We start from the raw sequence: 14,600 nt of genomic DNA on the forward strand, positions 1-14,600 counted from the left end.
CCTGTACTTATCCCCAAAGCAGTAGTTCCATCCCCCCACTCGTCCAAAGCCATGTCCGTCACGGTCTTCCGTGAATAAGGCAATGCTCAAGCTGCTCAGCCGTCAACGACCCATAGATCCCGGCGTTGTCTGCCCCTTCATGCGCCTCCCGGCATCGCTCACGCAAGAGGGCAATCCTGACTTTCTGGTAGTTCCCCCGCATTGCGCACTTCAGAACCGTCACTTTCCGCGGCTCGCATCTCCGAGCCATGTCATCCGCCGAAAATCTCGCGTTGAACTTATCCGCAACGTCATCCCAGTCGAGATGAGAGTAGCCTTTATAGCGCTCTCGGCCACCCTGTGCTTTTGCAACAGAGGCCAAGAGATTGACGAGGTAGTCCATCTCGACGGGCAGGAGGGCCGGCTGCTGAACACAGTGATTACGGACATATTCCCAGGGAGACTTTGCTTTGCCAACATTAGCGAAGTGGTCACAGACACGTTGTATTTGCTCTTCTGACATGCACCATGGGTTTGGCTGAGTCCCCGATCCCTGGTAGCCGTTGGAGTTACTTCCCTTGGGCGTTCCAAGCTTGATGTTTCGATGGCTATCCCTGACTTTTGGAATTGTAGCGACATTCTGGAGCGCCATCGATCGTGTTTTCGGAGCCATATCCACTTCGCGGAGGTCTGTCCTGATGTGGAAGATGGAAGTGGTATGTAAATCTGCTACGGCGAGGCAGGAATTCCTTTGAACTTAAGGACTTTTCGGAGTCAGAGTGAGCTAGCGAGAAGTGTTGAGAAGAAGGAATAAGTGTTGAGTGCTTTCCACATCACCTAAGGCTGTGATCACAAAATACACCAGAGGATACGTGCACGCATCCTTCCCCTTCCGTGAGGCTGCCGAGTGCCCTTCTTTCTCGAACAAATCTACCTGGCTACTACATTCTTCGAGATCACTGCTACCACTCGCTAGAGAAATTAGAAAACGCAAAACTAGATGTTGGAGAATGACTAACAAATGAAGATTTCTTGCACTAACGTGTTGATCTTGAAGAGGTGTTGAGCACTAGCAACACGAAGTCTTTGACGACAGACAGTTGAACACGTTGTAGTCCAGGTCCCGCAGCCAGATCATGATTGCATTTCACTCTCAAAAACCCTCGTGATCAGGTCTTCCGGCGGTACGCAAAACATCAGACTACGCAGGCCTCATGAGGCTGATATACCAAGAACACCAACCTAACTCGCCGAGCTGTTAGGGGCGCTGAGACGATCTCCAGCTGGCAGTCTACAACCGTCCTCAGTCGCCATCCATCGGCCATATCTTAAAAATGTGTTAAACGGACTGCGAAGTTTAATGCTTGCGATGTTAAAAACCTCGATCCGATTTAGTGTTTGTGGAAGAAAGTGTTAAAGAAACGAGACGTACAAATCATTGTGGATTTGACACGGTGCTTTAAGATAAATGTGTTAAATAAAAACACGACTTTCAACCTTGACATGGCTCAACCCGCGAAGGGAAATGTATTCAATATTCCAAGAGTCAATCTGATTACGAGCATAGAGGGAGATGGGATGAAAGGAAACACGAAGTTCAAAGGCGACGGTGCTCAAAACCGACTGTGTTGAGAATGTCAAGGTGATTTTGTGTCAACGAAAAAATTTGATCGGAAGGTGAAGATGCTTGAGCGCCAGAAACCAAAGATGAGGTGAAAGGAAAACTTGAAAAAAGAGTTAAAAAAGTGATTAGCGATTTTGAATGAGGTGAAAGGAAAACACGGAGTTCAAGAGTGGCGGTGCTTCAAGACCGAAAAAGCCCCGATTGGGCTTCATGCTCGACGAGAAAAGTGTTAAGGAATCCACGTGTGAGCAGAGCAACACATCTGCTCTCGGGGACCCCACCAGGCAGACTTCGACCCGCCTCAAAGAACATCTTCAAGGGTCAGACGTGGCTAAAGGGGGAACTTTGAAATTTCAAAATCCCTTGTGTTGAGTTAAAAGTGCATTCAACACCCTGATGCGGTCAATACTCAATACTTCTGCCATCTTCTCTGCCATCTTCTCAGCAAAACACTTCACCTAACACCAAGCTCTCGACACCCAATCTACCAAATCTATCTTCCAACACAACCTAAGATGTAAACAGTACACCTACACATCAACTCAATCGGCCGACTCACCTCTTCTCACGCCCCACGAGCAAGATCAAAGACAAACTTACCACAAAAAAAGGTCGACAGCAGCATCCCCCCTAAACCCCCCCGTTAGCAACAACCTCACCAAAAGCCAGAAAAAGGACACCACCCCACACCACCCATCACCCCCCCACAAGCACCAAGCCAGCAAGCACCGACCTGCGACGATGCCAGCTCGCAAAGCGCGCACACTGCGCCCTACCCCTGCTCGCACTCCGAGAACGGGACCTGCTCGTGGACGTGATACTCGACGTCGTCACACGGAACGGGTCCATATACGATAGGCACTTCGTGGCGCGGAAGTACTGGAACGAGATCAGAGCGCGGTTCGACGCGCAGGTGGCGGGGGATGTGGTGCACACGATGGGGATGCTGGAGTGCGCGTTTGACGAGAACGTCGAGGGGATCGTTTGTGCGGTTTCGGATGAGAGGGGGAGGCTTGATGGTCTGGGGTCGCAGACGTGAGGGGTGGACGGGATGAGGAGTTCGTTGAGGAGGACTGGGTAGTGTTGAGGAGAATTGGGCGTATGGACTTCCTAGGATGGCTGGGATTGCACTATTGTCAACTTCACTTGGACCTAGCTCTTATTTCAAGCTATGGTAACATTGTCTGCGCTGTGTCAAAGCTGCTTGAAAGTTTGTAATATTACACGTCATTTCCGGAACCGTCTTATACAACCCTCTTGACCTATGATTACTCACACGTCAGCCTATGTTCTTCGTTTTCTTCCAGCGCCTCGTCTCCGGCAAGATCAGTATACACATACCTCAAAGAACCTCTTCAGCCACCAGACTTGAAATATGCCCTCCCCAATCAAAACTCCCAGCTGAAATATGCTCCACCACTTGACCCTGCCGTTTGTACTTTCGGCTGTATTGCGGTGTGTTCGCTCGCGGACAACGATGTAGGATTGTTCGTCTTTGACTTGGTTTAGGAGCTCGGTGAGTTGTTTGACTGTGATTCAAGCCACCGAAGTCAGCAAAGGCTGTCTTCAAAGCCGGACCCGTCGTCCAGCCATTCCCACCAGATTGGCCTCCCCGACAGAAGCACCCAGGCTCCGGTAGACCCATGGCTATCCCCGCTTCCTTCCTCCTGCACCAGATACCACCTCCTTCACATATCTCTATACCCTGAGCCGGCGTGAAATAAGTAGAACGCACCTTCAGCCTCCAACGGATCGCTCGGCGCCTCGCTCTCGGGCACATAGACAATCCCATGCACATTGAAGCTGACCTCCTTCGTGCTCGCAGACCAAGCTTCATTGCTGAAGCAGTATAAGTGCTTGCCATCGTCCCTCGCGTCGAAAGAATAATCGCCGGAGGAGACGGCTTTTTGGTTGGCTACGTATTCGTTCGTTGGGCCGACGATCTAGACAGCACGCGGGGACGTGTCAGCACGAGCGCGCAGGAAACTACATTACACAGGCCTGTAGCAATATGATGGGAGAGAGTCCACAGAGCTTTGAAATGGCGTCGTATGTCTTTTCCTTGGACAATGCGGTCTCCGCTTCGCCGCCTAAAGCACGCGACAGGGGAGCACCCACCCAGAAGTCAATCTCCAGATTCCCCGCACCGCCAAATTCTCTGTCTCCAACCTGAAATGTGACTGTCATCTTATCATCCTTATGCAGGACCTCGTGGAAGCATTCTCGTTGATGCGCGCCCATTTGGATGTTGTGCGCGAGGGAGGTGGTGAGGAAGCCCAGGAGGGCGGCAAAGAACGGGAGGCGCATCGTCAGCGATAGAGAAGATGGAGGGGGTCTGGAGGATGTATCTGGTGTCGCGCTGGGTGTATCAATTACGTGGATAGGATGTGTATAGGTGGGAGATAAGTAAAGGGAGAGGGAAACATTTTGAAAGCTGGCATCGGCATGTCGCGGTTTCCAAAAGTTGATACGGCTATGACGCGTTGGTAAATCCATGACAAGGCCAATCTTGAGCAGCACCAGCAGATAAAGATCTGAGTAGGTCCACGTCAGCGAGCATACACATATACATTGTATTGGATACTGTCCGATGAACATTAATAATCAAAGCTCTATGCTATGGTCTATCGGGGCGCTACTTTGCTTTTTTAAGCAAAGCCAAATGCATATACGAAGGACCTAATGTAGACAATGTCTACTCCAACTTAGTAGGTACGCACGGTACGGAAAATTCATTCACGCAATATGACCGAAAAAGACCACAAAATAAATCCATCTGCAGTAGCGGCGGGCTAGACCGTGATTCCGTGGTTTCCCTCGGAAGTCTTAATCACATCAACACTATCAAACACCCACCGTCAGGCCCACCGTTGACCGCTTCAGCCAACACCCAGAACCATTCAGTCATCCATATCTCCGCCAGCATGCCACCCCTCTTCGATGCAAACGGTCAGCCGGTCAAGTTGAGCTTTTTCGACCTCTTCTTACATAGCACAACATCTCGTAGCGGCAAAGGAACCCCGGTAATTGAAAGGAAGAAGGTGAGCAAGACCCTGATCTTACATCCCACTCTGCCATTGTATCCATCATCCATTTGAAGACTTTGAATGCCTGGTCCCGAAGTGAAATATTCTCTGACTCGAGAGTAGCCCCAAAAAGCAGAGTCTCCCTCCACCGAGACCTCTCCCAAATCAACCCAGACCACCGAGTCTGGATCTGCAGAATGGACGAAAATCGAAGAGATGGGGCTTCTCGGAATGAAGGCTCTGAACAAGAGCTGGAAGGAAATTAGTGAAGTGCTGGCTGGCAAGGATGAGGACGACATTAAGAAGAAGTACAGAGAGCTGTATGTTGATGCGCCTGCAAGTATCAAACCGAAGAAGGCAGAGGCCAAGAAAAAAGAGGCAAAAAAGGAGACTGAGGACAAGAAGGAGGAGAAAAAAGAGGAGGAAAAGGAGGAGAAAAAAGAGGAGAAAAAAGAGGAGGAAAAGGAGGAGGAGAAAGAGGAGAAAAAGGATGAGGCGAAAGAGGAGAAAAAGGATGAGGCGAAAAATGACGAAGCAAAGGCCGGAGACGAACGCAAGAAGATAACCGAAGGTGGCAAGAAAGGTGGTAAAGAGGGAAAGCAGGGCAAGAAGGGTCAGAGGGGTCAGAAGGGCCAGCAGGGCAAAGAGAAAGCCGAAGAGGCAAAGCCGGAAGAGGTAAAAGTGGAAGAAGTCAAACCCGAGGAGAACGACGGGATCTTGAAGGCGAAGGTGACGGCAGGAGAAAAGGGTAAGGGGGGAGAGCTGAAGTCGATCAATGGGCATCCGGTCATTTTCGTGGACGACGATGAAGAGCTGGAGTTCGAAGAGGTGAGCATGAGAGTGAAACAGCCTTCGGTGGGGTTGAGGCTAATGTTTGCGATAGCTGCTGTATCTCTATGGCCTCAACGCGCGCTTTGATGAGCAAAAGTGGATCACGGTGGACTCGAAATTCTTCGACAGGTTTGGAAAAAGGGTCGGAGCTGAGAAGTTGAAGGAGAAGCTGGCGGGTAGTTGGTAGAGGCTTGGACCATGAATTGCTTTGTTTGCTGGTCGCGCAGCCATCAACAACATGCGGTGACAGGTTGATTTCTCACGATCACAATGATAGCTTACTTACTGGTCTACTATCACGTTTCAAGTCACAGCACATCTGCTAAGATACCCCTTTCTTACCAAACACCGGCCGCAGACCCTATGATAGCTCACCATGTCGGACAGAACAGCGGACCAGGTAATCCGTATTGAGGACTCACAAGAGCACAGTCAGCAAGTGATTATGATACCTGGCACGGATGAACAGACCAGTGGGTCTTCAGACAGCGAGGAATTTATTCAGGAGTCCAACACCGAAGAAGCGATCATCATGAGCCCGGAGAGCGAGGAAAAGATGCACGGCGCAGGCCGCGACGAGAAAGTTGTCATGATTCCAGACGGTGAGGAAGAGGTGGACAGTATACGAGAGGCCATCGTTGACTTCGGTAGAGACTCAGAAGGCAGAGTGTCTACATCTAGCCCCGAAAGCACGATGGCTGATTACATCCTCAAGACGTCCCAACTCCAAAGCCCACTCCATCTTCGACTACCCTTGGCTCGGCCCACCTACCAACAATGTATGGCGCCCATGGGAAGACCAGTCCCGAATCAATTCAACCCTCGGAGGCATTCCCCATGCAGTGACAGCCGCCTACCTCGGCGAGCGGCAAGTCAAAAGAAGCAAGACAGACTGCCGCCATCGGGTCAGGCTCCACACTGATCGCGCAGCTGGAGGTAAGATACTTCCAACATGCTGGACAGGTCATGGAAGAAAGATCAGCCTGAAGGATCTTGGAGGTGATGAGTGGGACGAGTTGGCGTTATTCAGATGGAATCAACGTGGTTTGAGCCCACGAGTGTTCTGTGATGAGAGGACTTCGTGGGGGTTGGAGGATTGTCTGAAGCAGATGGGTGCATTCGATCGAGACGTGCTCAAGTTTGCTGTTGAGAGGATCATGAAGAAGAGGGTTCAGCGGAAGAGGGAAGCGAAGGCGAGGATGAGGATGAGGCACAGTCAAGGTAGGGGCTCATTCCCTCTGTTGCTACGCCCGAGCATGATACTAATAGATCCAAGCGCATTCGGACGGCTCTACTCCCCTACTGTGATCGAAGAGTGTCGCGCACTGAAGGGGACATGGTAGTCCATAAGCGCCATTGGGAATGCACCACTGTCCCATGAAAGTTGAAGCCGACGTTCCCTTTCTCTGTTGGTCTAGGCTGGTACATAAGCGATGCTGGGGATCCTTCACCGCTCCTTTCTCCGGTAGCGAAACGGTGAGTCCTAGACATGAACTCTGCGTTAGCTAGATGAAAGTCAAACATATTGTGCCGTGATCTAATATAGGGAATTGATGATAGAGGCTGGGTGATGAGTTGTCAATATGGCAAAGTCGTAGAGTCAAGGCTCAGAGAAGATGATAAAAGTTGGCAAAAGGGATGTCGTTGGGGAAGAGAGACCACTGGCTAGGTTGTGGCCAGCGCCTAATCGTGCTACGGCACCTACCTTACCTTACTTTTAGCTCCTGGCTCGCTAAATTTCTTTAAGCCGCTAAGCGTACCAGGGAAAGCTGAGAAAGCCGTCACAGAAAGAAGGCCCGCGATTCGCTACCAAGGAAACTTGGTCCACAAGGCCTAACTCTATGCCCTATGGATTGACGCTTGCTTCAACTTGACATCCTACATCCTTCACATCCCGAATGACAGCAGACGATGAATCTCAATCCAATACTCTTCTTCAGGCATCGCTGCCGCACTTGGGCCCCTTTGTCCCCTAGCATTGGGCTCCGTCCCTTTGCCCTGGGAAACCTGCGGCAGGGATCTACCGGCTGCGAAATGAACGCTCCGTTTGACACGTATGCAAGCACCACAAGCTTCATGCAGGACCAACTCAATCGCTATCCCGCTACACCACTATGACCAGCATGAGCGCCTGCATAGATACCGTACAATGTTCAATCTCATGCGCATTGCATCGTTAGCAGTCCTGTTCCTTCCTTTTCCTTTGTCTTGTCCTTTTCCATTGCTCTTCAAGCTTCCTGTCGCTCATTGACCCATTTTCCCACTCCAAACGCTGCGAACTTCCAGATCCTGCAAAAGGCGGTCACCAAAGTCAATCGCGGCACGACGGCTCTGTCCGTCCTTCCATTGATGATCTCCGACTAGGGATCGCGAGACAAACGAGGCGCAATTGACCGCACAAAGATTTTTCTTCCTCGAGGAATCCAAGTCTCCAGACACCTCTTCCTCGACCAATTGAAGGCTCAATGCCTCTTCCCTTACCGACCTGTACAGCAACCATCATTGTGCGCGATGACGAGCTCCACGGCCAGTGTATGATAAGGAATTGAGGCCTGTGCTAAACTTCTTTTGTTGTGTTCTTGTAGGTCACCGCTCACCCCGAACGGTGCGTCCGCAGCTAACCTGGAAGTAGTGTGACATTTTAAAAGTAATTGCGCCGTTAATTAAAGCCCTCACACACTCCGCCGACTGTACAAAATAATCTGCAATCTGGGCAAGGGAAGGGAATACACATGCCAATCAGAGCTCTAGGAACATATAATTTCCTCATCTCGGAACATTCGCCAATCACTTAAGCAGAGCGGCTTGGTCGCCGCGAATCATACAAGTGAACATCCCTTCGAGCACGTGATAGGCGATACTTGGGGACGCTTCACCAGGGTTATATTCACTGCATTAACCCATAACGGAAATGATGAAGGACTTTGGCCAAGCACACATCTCAACAAACCTGGACATATCCTACCCAAGCCATCCATACGTCGAAAGCAAAAGAAGTGAGAAGATCTTCAATATTAGGGCACGTGGCAGAAGGTGAGCTTGCGTTGGTCGCGTGCTACCTGAATTCACATTCAAAGCTCATTCACTCTTGATACCCTATTGCGGTTGCAATAATCACTCTCGGCCGCAATTGGGTAACACAACACTGGGGGCAATTGCGGTGTCGCCAAACGAGTTCCCATCGCACTATTGCTGCTACGGTCCTTGCCATGAGCTCAAGCTGACCTAGTGACGCTCTTGCAGAACCCTCACATCCTCAGCTCCCACACGTTGATGGCCTCTTCGGAGGTCGATCAGAAGTTCCTAGGCAGGTTCGCCAAAGCTACCGACAGAAGCTACCCATACCTCTCTAGCAAGCTCTACAAAGTCCTGGGCCTCTCAGTCATCCTTTCCAAGAAGCTGGTCCGCGCCCGCCGACTTCGCCGACTGGATACCACCCGCGATACCAAGTCTCTACAACTCTATCATCACATCATCTTCCTCTCCCGCGAAGGTCTCTACATAATCGAAGAATATGTCCTACCGATGGTCGAAAATACCCGCACTCATGCATTAAAAGTGCTCTGCCACAAGCTTCGCGCTAGCTTCTATCACATCTACGTCCTCTTCCATAACGAGCCATCCATCACTCAGACCGCTATACCCAGCTACACCCCAAGCGCTGCGGAAAAAGGCAAAGCACCAGTCTACCGAAACTCAATGCGCCCCTCTCCTCCTCCCTTAGAAGGTGGACCCGTCCAGAACATCGGATCCCTCCCGCCCGGCCTCACCCCGGTCTCCATACCCAAACCTTCCGCTTCCTTCCTCTTGCCCGCGCTGAATTACATTCCACGGGCGTCCGAATGCTTCGAATACGCCTGCAAGCTCGCCAATACCAATCTCTCCGGCTCCCATCCGGTCCGTCTCTCAGTGAAGACGGAATACGCAGCCTATCTTTACGATTGCCTTCACGACGGTGAGGGAAGCAGAAGATTAGCGCAAGTAGCGATCAAGGACGTATACAACGCGCAAGAGGGCATGGACGATGACATGTTCGAGGACGCGGCGGAATTGGTGGGTATACTGGGGAAGATGATGAAGAGGGGGCTTGGAGCTGGGAGCCAGGGCAGTGGAAGTACTCCAAGGGCGGGCAACGAAAGTACCCCTAGCAGCACACCAAGACCTGGCAAGGTTGATAAGTTCGAGAAGGAGCTACCAGACCTGCCGAGCCCACAACAGGAGGAGATTGCAGGAGTCTGCGCATGATCTGAAGGCCGAGACCATCGCCTCCTTCAGACTTCTGGTGCGGGAAACACTCACGTAGGGCGTTCAGGCTGAGAGGGGCTTGTGCATTATTCTTATTCTACACTGTCCTGGTTATGGGCGGACAGCTTGATACCCTTGTCTTTGAGAGCGATTAGATAGACCAATTGCGTTGGACTACCAGTTATCTTCCTCAGTAACATCTAGTAACATTCCCGGCGCGTTGTCAGTAGCGGATGGATTGTAATCCGTGTGAGCATCCTACCTGTTGGCGGCTCCTCGGCTCGCTCACCCTTCAGCGATCCCTCCCCCATCTCCATCTTCGTAACAATCCTTCCCCCACCCCGCCCCAACACAGCTGGTAAAACATGGCCCTCCCCATCTTCACCCACCGGTATCGCACAGACGACGCGATACGTAGGCGGAAGAGACCAAACATCCCATCGAAGCAGCAAGCCCACACCCCACCCTGAGAGCCCTCACCCCACGTCTCCACAACGCGCCCCCAACCCTCCACAACCACAACACCAATCCATCTTCCCATCGTCTCGGCAGCCGCCTCTTCATCCCCAAACCAGCTCCCTCCTGCCAGCAGCCCTGCATCAAGAACCGCAGTCCCCAATGCCGACTCCACAGACCCCAACCGTATGCGCGCCGAATCCCACCCCGCATCCTCCATCCCCATCTCTCAAACCCTCCGAAACCACCAACCAACCAACCAACCAAAATAGGCCCATGCCACTCCGCCGCAACCCCCGCCTCCGCAAAACATACCAATACCATACAAAACCCCACCCCAAATCCTCAACCGCCCCATCGCCACCCACGCACCCAGCCTGCAGCAGGACGCATCATCAGATCTCAGCCTTCACAGTGATCAAAGCGCGCGCCGCCGCCGCGAGCGCATACAGTGCCGCAGCGGGTGCCAGTGCTACAAAGACGACGGTGGTCAAGAGTCGGGAAGTCGGCGACTGCGACGGAATTCGCACCACATGGTGTCTCGATCCATCACCCGGATACTGTGCCAGCTATTGTGCCATTGTTTCTGAAGTCTCCCGTTTTTACGCGAAGATGTCTCCTCTTGACTCTTGTTCGGCGCTGGCTGAGTTGGTGGCAAGTTCGGCGAGCTGGGACGGTCGGTGATGGGTGGGTTGATGGGGTGGGTGGGGTTTTAATCTAGGCTTGGTGGGGGGATGGGGTTCTTGTTGGGGGGAGCGGATTGAGGGGAATTTGTTGGATGTGTGGAAGGGGGGGTTGAGCGAGGAGGTGGTGGGGATGGTGAGGGGGGAGGCGTTGTAGGTCTGAGTTTTATCTGATGGAAGCATTTCCCTATGTCTCTGATGGCAAGATCATATTGGACTTCAGCATTGCCTCCAAGAAAGCTTCGACGAGAAGCTGGAATGTCAACAGTGACTACAATTCTGCGATCCTCTCCCTTTCCTTCCCGCACCTCAATCCTTCCACCCCCTCCTCCTCCCAATCTCCCGGACCACATACACCAGCCCCAAAAGCACCGGCACCTCGATCAACGGCCCCACCGTACTCGCGAGCGCCTGGTCGCTATCGGCCCCAAACGTCGCCACCGCCACCGCGATCGCCAGTTCGAAATTGTTGCTCGCGGCCGTGAAACTCTGCGTCGCCGACACCCTGTACCCGAAGCCCAGCCTGTGCATCACGAGCAGGGTGAAGAAGAACACGACGCCGAAATACACCACCAGCGGCGCGGCGACGCGGACCACGGAGACGATCTGGTGCACGACGCGATGGCCCTGGGACGCGAAGAGCACGAGGATGGTAAAGAGGAGACCGATCAGGGACCACGGGTTCAGATACTTCAGAAAGGTCCCATCGAACCAGTCCGGGCTGGCTCGCCTCCGGAGCGCCAACCTCGTCACGACGGCCGCGCCGAGCGGGATGCCCAGGAAGACGGCCACGCTCGTCGCGACCGTCGCGTACGACACCTTCTTCGCCTCGCCCGCCCCCCCGACGACGTCGACGAACAGCACGGCCAGCGGCGCATACAGCACCATCTGCAGCAGGGAATTGAGCGCCACGAGCAGGGCGCAGAACTCGGTGTCGCCGCCCGCGAGGCCCGTCCAGACGAGCACCATGGCGATGCAGCGCGCGAGCCCCACGAGCACCAGCCCCTGCCGCAGCCCCTGCTTGTCGGGCAGGAACGCCCACGCGAGCGCGAGCATGAGGAAGGGGGCGAGGATCCAGTTCAGGAGGACGGACACGGCGATCTGGGTCCAGATGGACCTGTCGGCGAAGGCGAGGTGGAGGGATTCGAAGCGCACTTTGCAGAGGATGGGGTACATCATGGCGAGGAGGCCGAGGGCGATGGGGAGGGAGACGCCGGCGAAGCTGCCCTTTTGGAGGGCGGGGCCCGTGCTGGGGACGAAGGTGCCGAGGAGGATGCCGGTGGTCATGGCGAGGAGGATCCAGAGGGCGAGGAAGCGGTCGAGGAGGCCGAGGGAGCGGAAGGCGGAGAGTTTGGGGGCGGTGGGCGCTGGTGGTTGGGGGGGTTGTTTTTCGAGGTCTGGGGGGGGGAGGTCGGGGTCGGCGGTGGGGAGGATGGGGATGGGGTGGGTGGTGCTGGTTGTGGTGTTGTTTTCCATCTTGGTCGAGCCGAGGCCTGTGGATTTCTGATCTTTGATGTTTTGCCTGAGGGCTTATATATTGCAGGAAAAGATCGCTCGGGTCAATATGTTGTCTGCGACCACGATTGAGGTAGCTAAGGATGGGAGTTGACGGTGAAATTTTCACAGACGTTTCTGGCTTTGACTGCAGTAAGCGGAAAGATGTATGTTAGCAATGAAATGTGTTTGATATATAAGAAGTAGAAAAGCATGTCATCTAAGCAGAATGTTTTAGACTGTGACATGCTTAGACATGGTGATTGGACGGCGTCAGAAAGAATGTATGATGCTGGTGGGTTCGCACCCAAACGCGGGAAACTGGTGGCAGCCAATCAGGTACAGGCAGTGACATATTCTTCGCTTAGTCATTACCCCACAAACTTTCTAGTCCGATGCGTCAAATCGAGCATAGGGATCTTGAGCGCGTATAAAACGGATGTTTCCCAGCAGCGTCATTTCCTTTTCATTGCTGCAAGGTGTGCATACTTGTAGAGCAAGTTTGTGAGGGAGTCCTTAATTTTCGAACACGAGGATGTCTGGCACCGCTGAGCTTGTCAATGACTCTTCGGAGCCAAAGATCCACGAGACACAGGCTATTGCGTTGCCATTGAGTGATTCAGACTTGGCGGTCGACCTTCCACCAGATGGTGGATATGGCTGGGTCTGCGTCGCGTCCGTCTTCATCATCAATGGCTTCACTTGGGGTGTTACTGCTGTAAGATCTCCTTTCAAAACCTTCTTGCCATCCTCTCCAAAATCGGGAGCATCAGATCGTGGCACATCTAAAATTGGGCGAATACACAGTCATACGGCGTCTACCTCGCCCATTACCTGTCCGCCAACATCTACCCAGACGCATCCAGCATCGACTTCGCTTTCATCGGCGGTCTCAATTTCTCCATGGCTATGCTTGTAGCTCCTGTCGTCACGATCCTTGCGAGGAGGTTCGGGACGCAGACACCCATGCTATTTGGAGCGGTGCTGCTAGCGGCCGGTTATATCTCTGCGTCCTTTGCTCATCGTATCTGGGAGCTTTTTCTTTCTCAAGGCGTGCTCGTCGGCTTTGGCGTTGGATTCGTATCCATCCCAAGTATTGCGATTCTATCGCAATGGTTTGAGAAGAAGCGCAGCCTAGCGAGCGGCATCGCTTCAGCTGGCTCAGGCATAGGAGGCCTGATTTTTTCATTCGCAACACAGGCTATGATCGAGAACATCTCTTTGGCATGGTCCCTCCGCATCACGGGGATCATCGCTGGCATGATGAACGTGGTAGCTGCGTTGATGATTCGAAATCGCAACAAGGCTATCAAGCCTCCCCAGCGTGGATTCGATACGAAGTTGCTGCGTAGGTACGATGTGTTCCTGTTGCTTTCCTGGGCATTCGTCAGCATGCTCGGCTATGTCACTATCCTGTTCTCGCTTTCGGATTTCGCACGCTCGATTGGGCTTTCAGCCAGCAAGGCAGCTGCTGTATCTGCGTTCCTCAACTTAGGCACTGCGGTTGGACGGCCGTTGGTTGGAGTAGCCAGCGATTACTTTGGTCGCATGGAGACAGCTGGAGTGCTGACGCTGATTTGCGGTTTCACGTGCTTCGCTATCTGGCTGCCTGCAACATCGTACGGGGTGACTATACTCTTCGTCATTGTTAGCGGAGCCTTCTTTGGCGTCTTTTGGATGACCATCGGACCCATCTGCGTCGAAGTTGCTGGTTTAGTGGAACTGGCTTCTTTGCTCTCTCTATCATGGATGTCGGTCGTATTACCCACGACTTTCGCAGAAGTCATCGCACTTGAGCTTCGTCGTCCCGGGTCCAGGCGTGATTATCTCTATCCTCAGATCTTTGCTGGTTTGGCGTATATTGTGGCCAGTGGGTGTATGTATGAGCTGCGACGGTTCAAGCAGAAGCAGAAGTGGCGGGAAGCCTGCACGTGATAGCGTGTTCGTTTCGCGTAAATAGATTCCCGAGCAATATTTCGCCATCTGTTAATCCTCTGCCACTCTTCCAACCTCTGCGTCACACTCGCAACGCGTGCTGAATCACTGCCTTGCAACAAGTACATATGTGAATAACCGCAGCAATGCCGGACGCTCCGAGAGAGATAAAAGCAAACGTGCCTTTCAAAGATTTGAACGCGGATGAACCCAAAATGCTCCACACAACCTTCGATGTACGATGAATAGTGGTGGCACGTTCGCGACTTCTGGTATATATGCCGAAGCACCCTTGCCCGGGTTGTCGTTGACCCGATTTGGAGAAAT

At 52.8% G+C, this 14,600-nt stretch overlaps 7 protein-coding genes across 7 annotated transcripts; 5 read left to right on the plus strand and 2 right to left on the minus strand.

The window, feature by feature from the left end:
- Window positions 1-58: 58 nt before the first annotated feature.
- HO133_006551 (uncharacterized protein) lies at window positions 59-652 on the minus strand (the record flags this gene model as incomplete). Its single annotated transcript, XM_037297449.1, has 1 exon — window positions 59-652. One exon carries the CDS (start codon window positions 650-652, stop codon window positions 59-61), a length of 594 nt encoding a protein of 197 aa, XP_037147159.1.
- A 1,723-nt stretch (window positions 653-2,375) lies between these two features.
- Window positions 2,376-3,910, minus strand: HO133_006552 (uncharacterized protein; the record flags this gene model as incomplete). The annotated part of the gene is made up of 4 exons (XM_037297450.1): window positions 2,376-2,759; window positions 2,945-3,132; window positions 3,339-3,546; window positions 3,722-3,910. The coding sequence occupies 4 exons, from the start codon at window positions 3,908-3,910 to the stop codon at window positions 2,376-2,378; spliced, it is 969 nt and encodes a 322-aa protein (XP_037147160.1).
- Window positions 3,911-4,527: 617 nt separating this feature from the next.
- Window positions 4,528-5,647, plus strand: HO133_006553 (uncharacterized protein; the record flags this gene model as incomplete). Its single annotated transcript, XM_037297451.1, has 3 exons — window positions 4,528-4,644; window positions 4,753-5,457; window positions 5,513-5,647. The coding sequence occupies 3 exons, from the start codon at window positions 4,528-4,530 to the stop codon at window positions 5,645-5,647; spliced, it is 957 nt and encodes a 318-aa protein (XP_037147161.1).
- Window positions 5,648-5,836: 189 nt separating this feature from the next.
- On the plus strand, window positions 5,837-6,940 carry HO133_006554 (uncharacterized protein; the record flags this gene model as incomplete). The annotated part of the gene is made up of 3 exons (XM_037297452.1): window positions 5,837-6,107; window positions 6,151-6,681; window positions 6,879-6,940. The coding sequence occupies 3 exons, from the start codon at window positions 5,837-5,839 to the stop codon at window positions 6,938-6,940; spliced, it is 864 nt and encodes a 287-aa protein (XP_037147162.1).
- Window positions 6,941-8,374: 1,434 nt separating this feature from the next.
- Window positions 8,375-9,705, plus strand: HO133_006555 (uncharacterized protein; the record flags this gene model as incomplete). The annotated part of the gene is made up of 2 exons (XM_037297453.1): window positions 8,375-8,493; window positions 8,721-9,705. 2 exons carry the CDS (start codon window positions 8,375-8,377, stop codon window positions 9,703-9,705), a joined length of 1,104 nt encoding a protein of 367 aa, XP_037147163.1.
- A 1,328-nt stretch (window positions 9,706-11,033) lies between these two features.
- On the plus strand, window positions 11,034-12,453 carry HO133_006556 (uncharacterized protein; the record flags this gene model as incomplete). The annotated part of the gene is made up of 2 exons (XM_037297454.1): window positions 11,034-12,287; window positions 12,388-12,453. 2 exons carry the CDS (start codon window positions 11,034-11,036, stop codon window positions 12,451-12,453), a joined length of 1,320 nt encoding a protein of 439 aa, XP_037147164.1.
- A 420-nt stretch (window positions 12,454-12,873) lies between these two features.
- On the plus strand, window positions 12,874-14,273 carry HO133_006557 (uncharacterized protein; the record flags this gene model as incomplete). Its single annotated transcript, XM_037297455.1, has 2 exons — window positions 12,874-13,056; window positions 13,146-14,273. 2 exons carry the CDS (start codon window positions 12,874-12,876, stop codon window positions 14,271-14,273), a joined length of 1,311 nt encoding a protein of 436 aa, XP_037147165.1.
- Between the last annotated feature and the right edge of the window lie 327 nt (window positions 14,274-14,600).

The sequence above is a fragment of the Letharia lupina genome (genome assembly GCF_014066315.1).
Source record: "Letharia lupina isolate WasteWater1 chromosome Unknown contig_25, whole genome shotgun sequence".
Classification (NCBI taxonomy): Eukaryota; Fungi; Ascomycota; class Lecanoromycetes; order Lecanorales; family Parmeliaceae; genus Letharia; species Letharia lupina.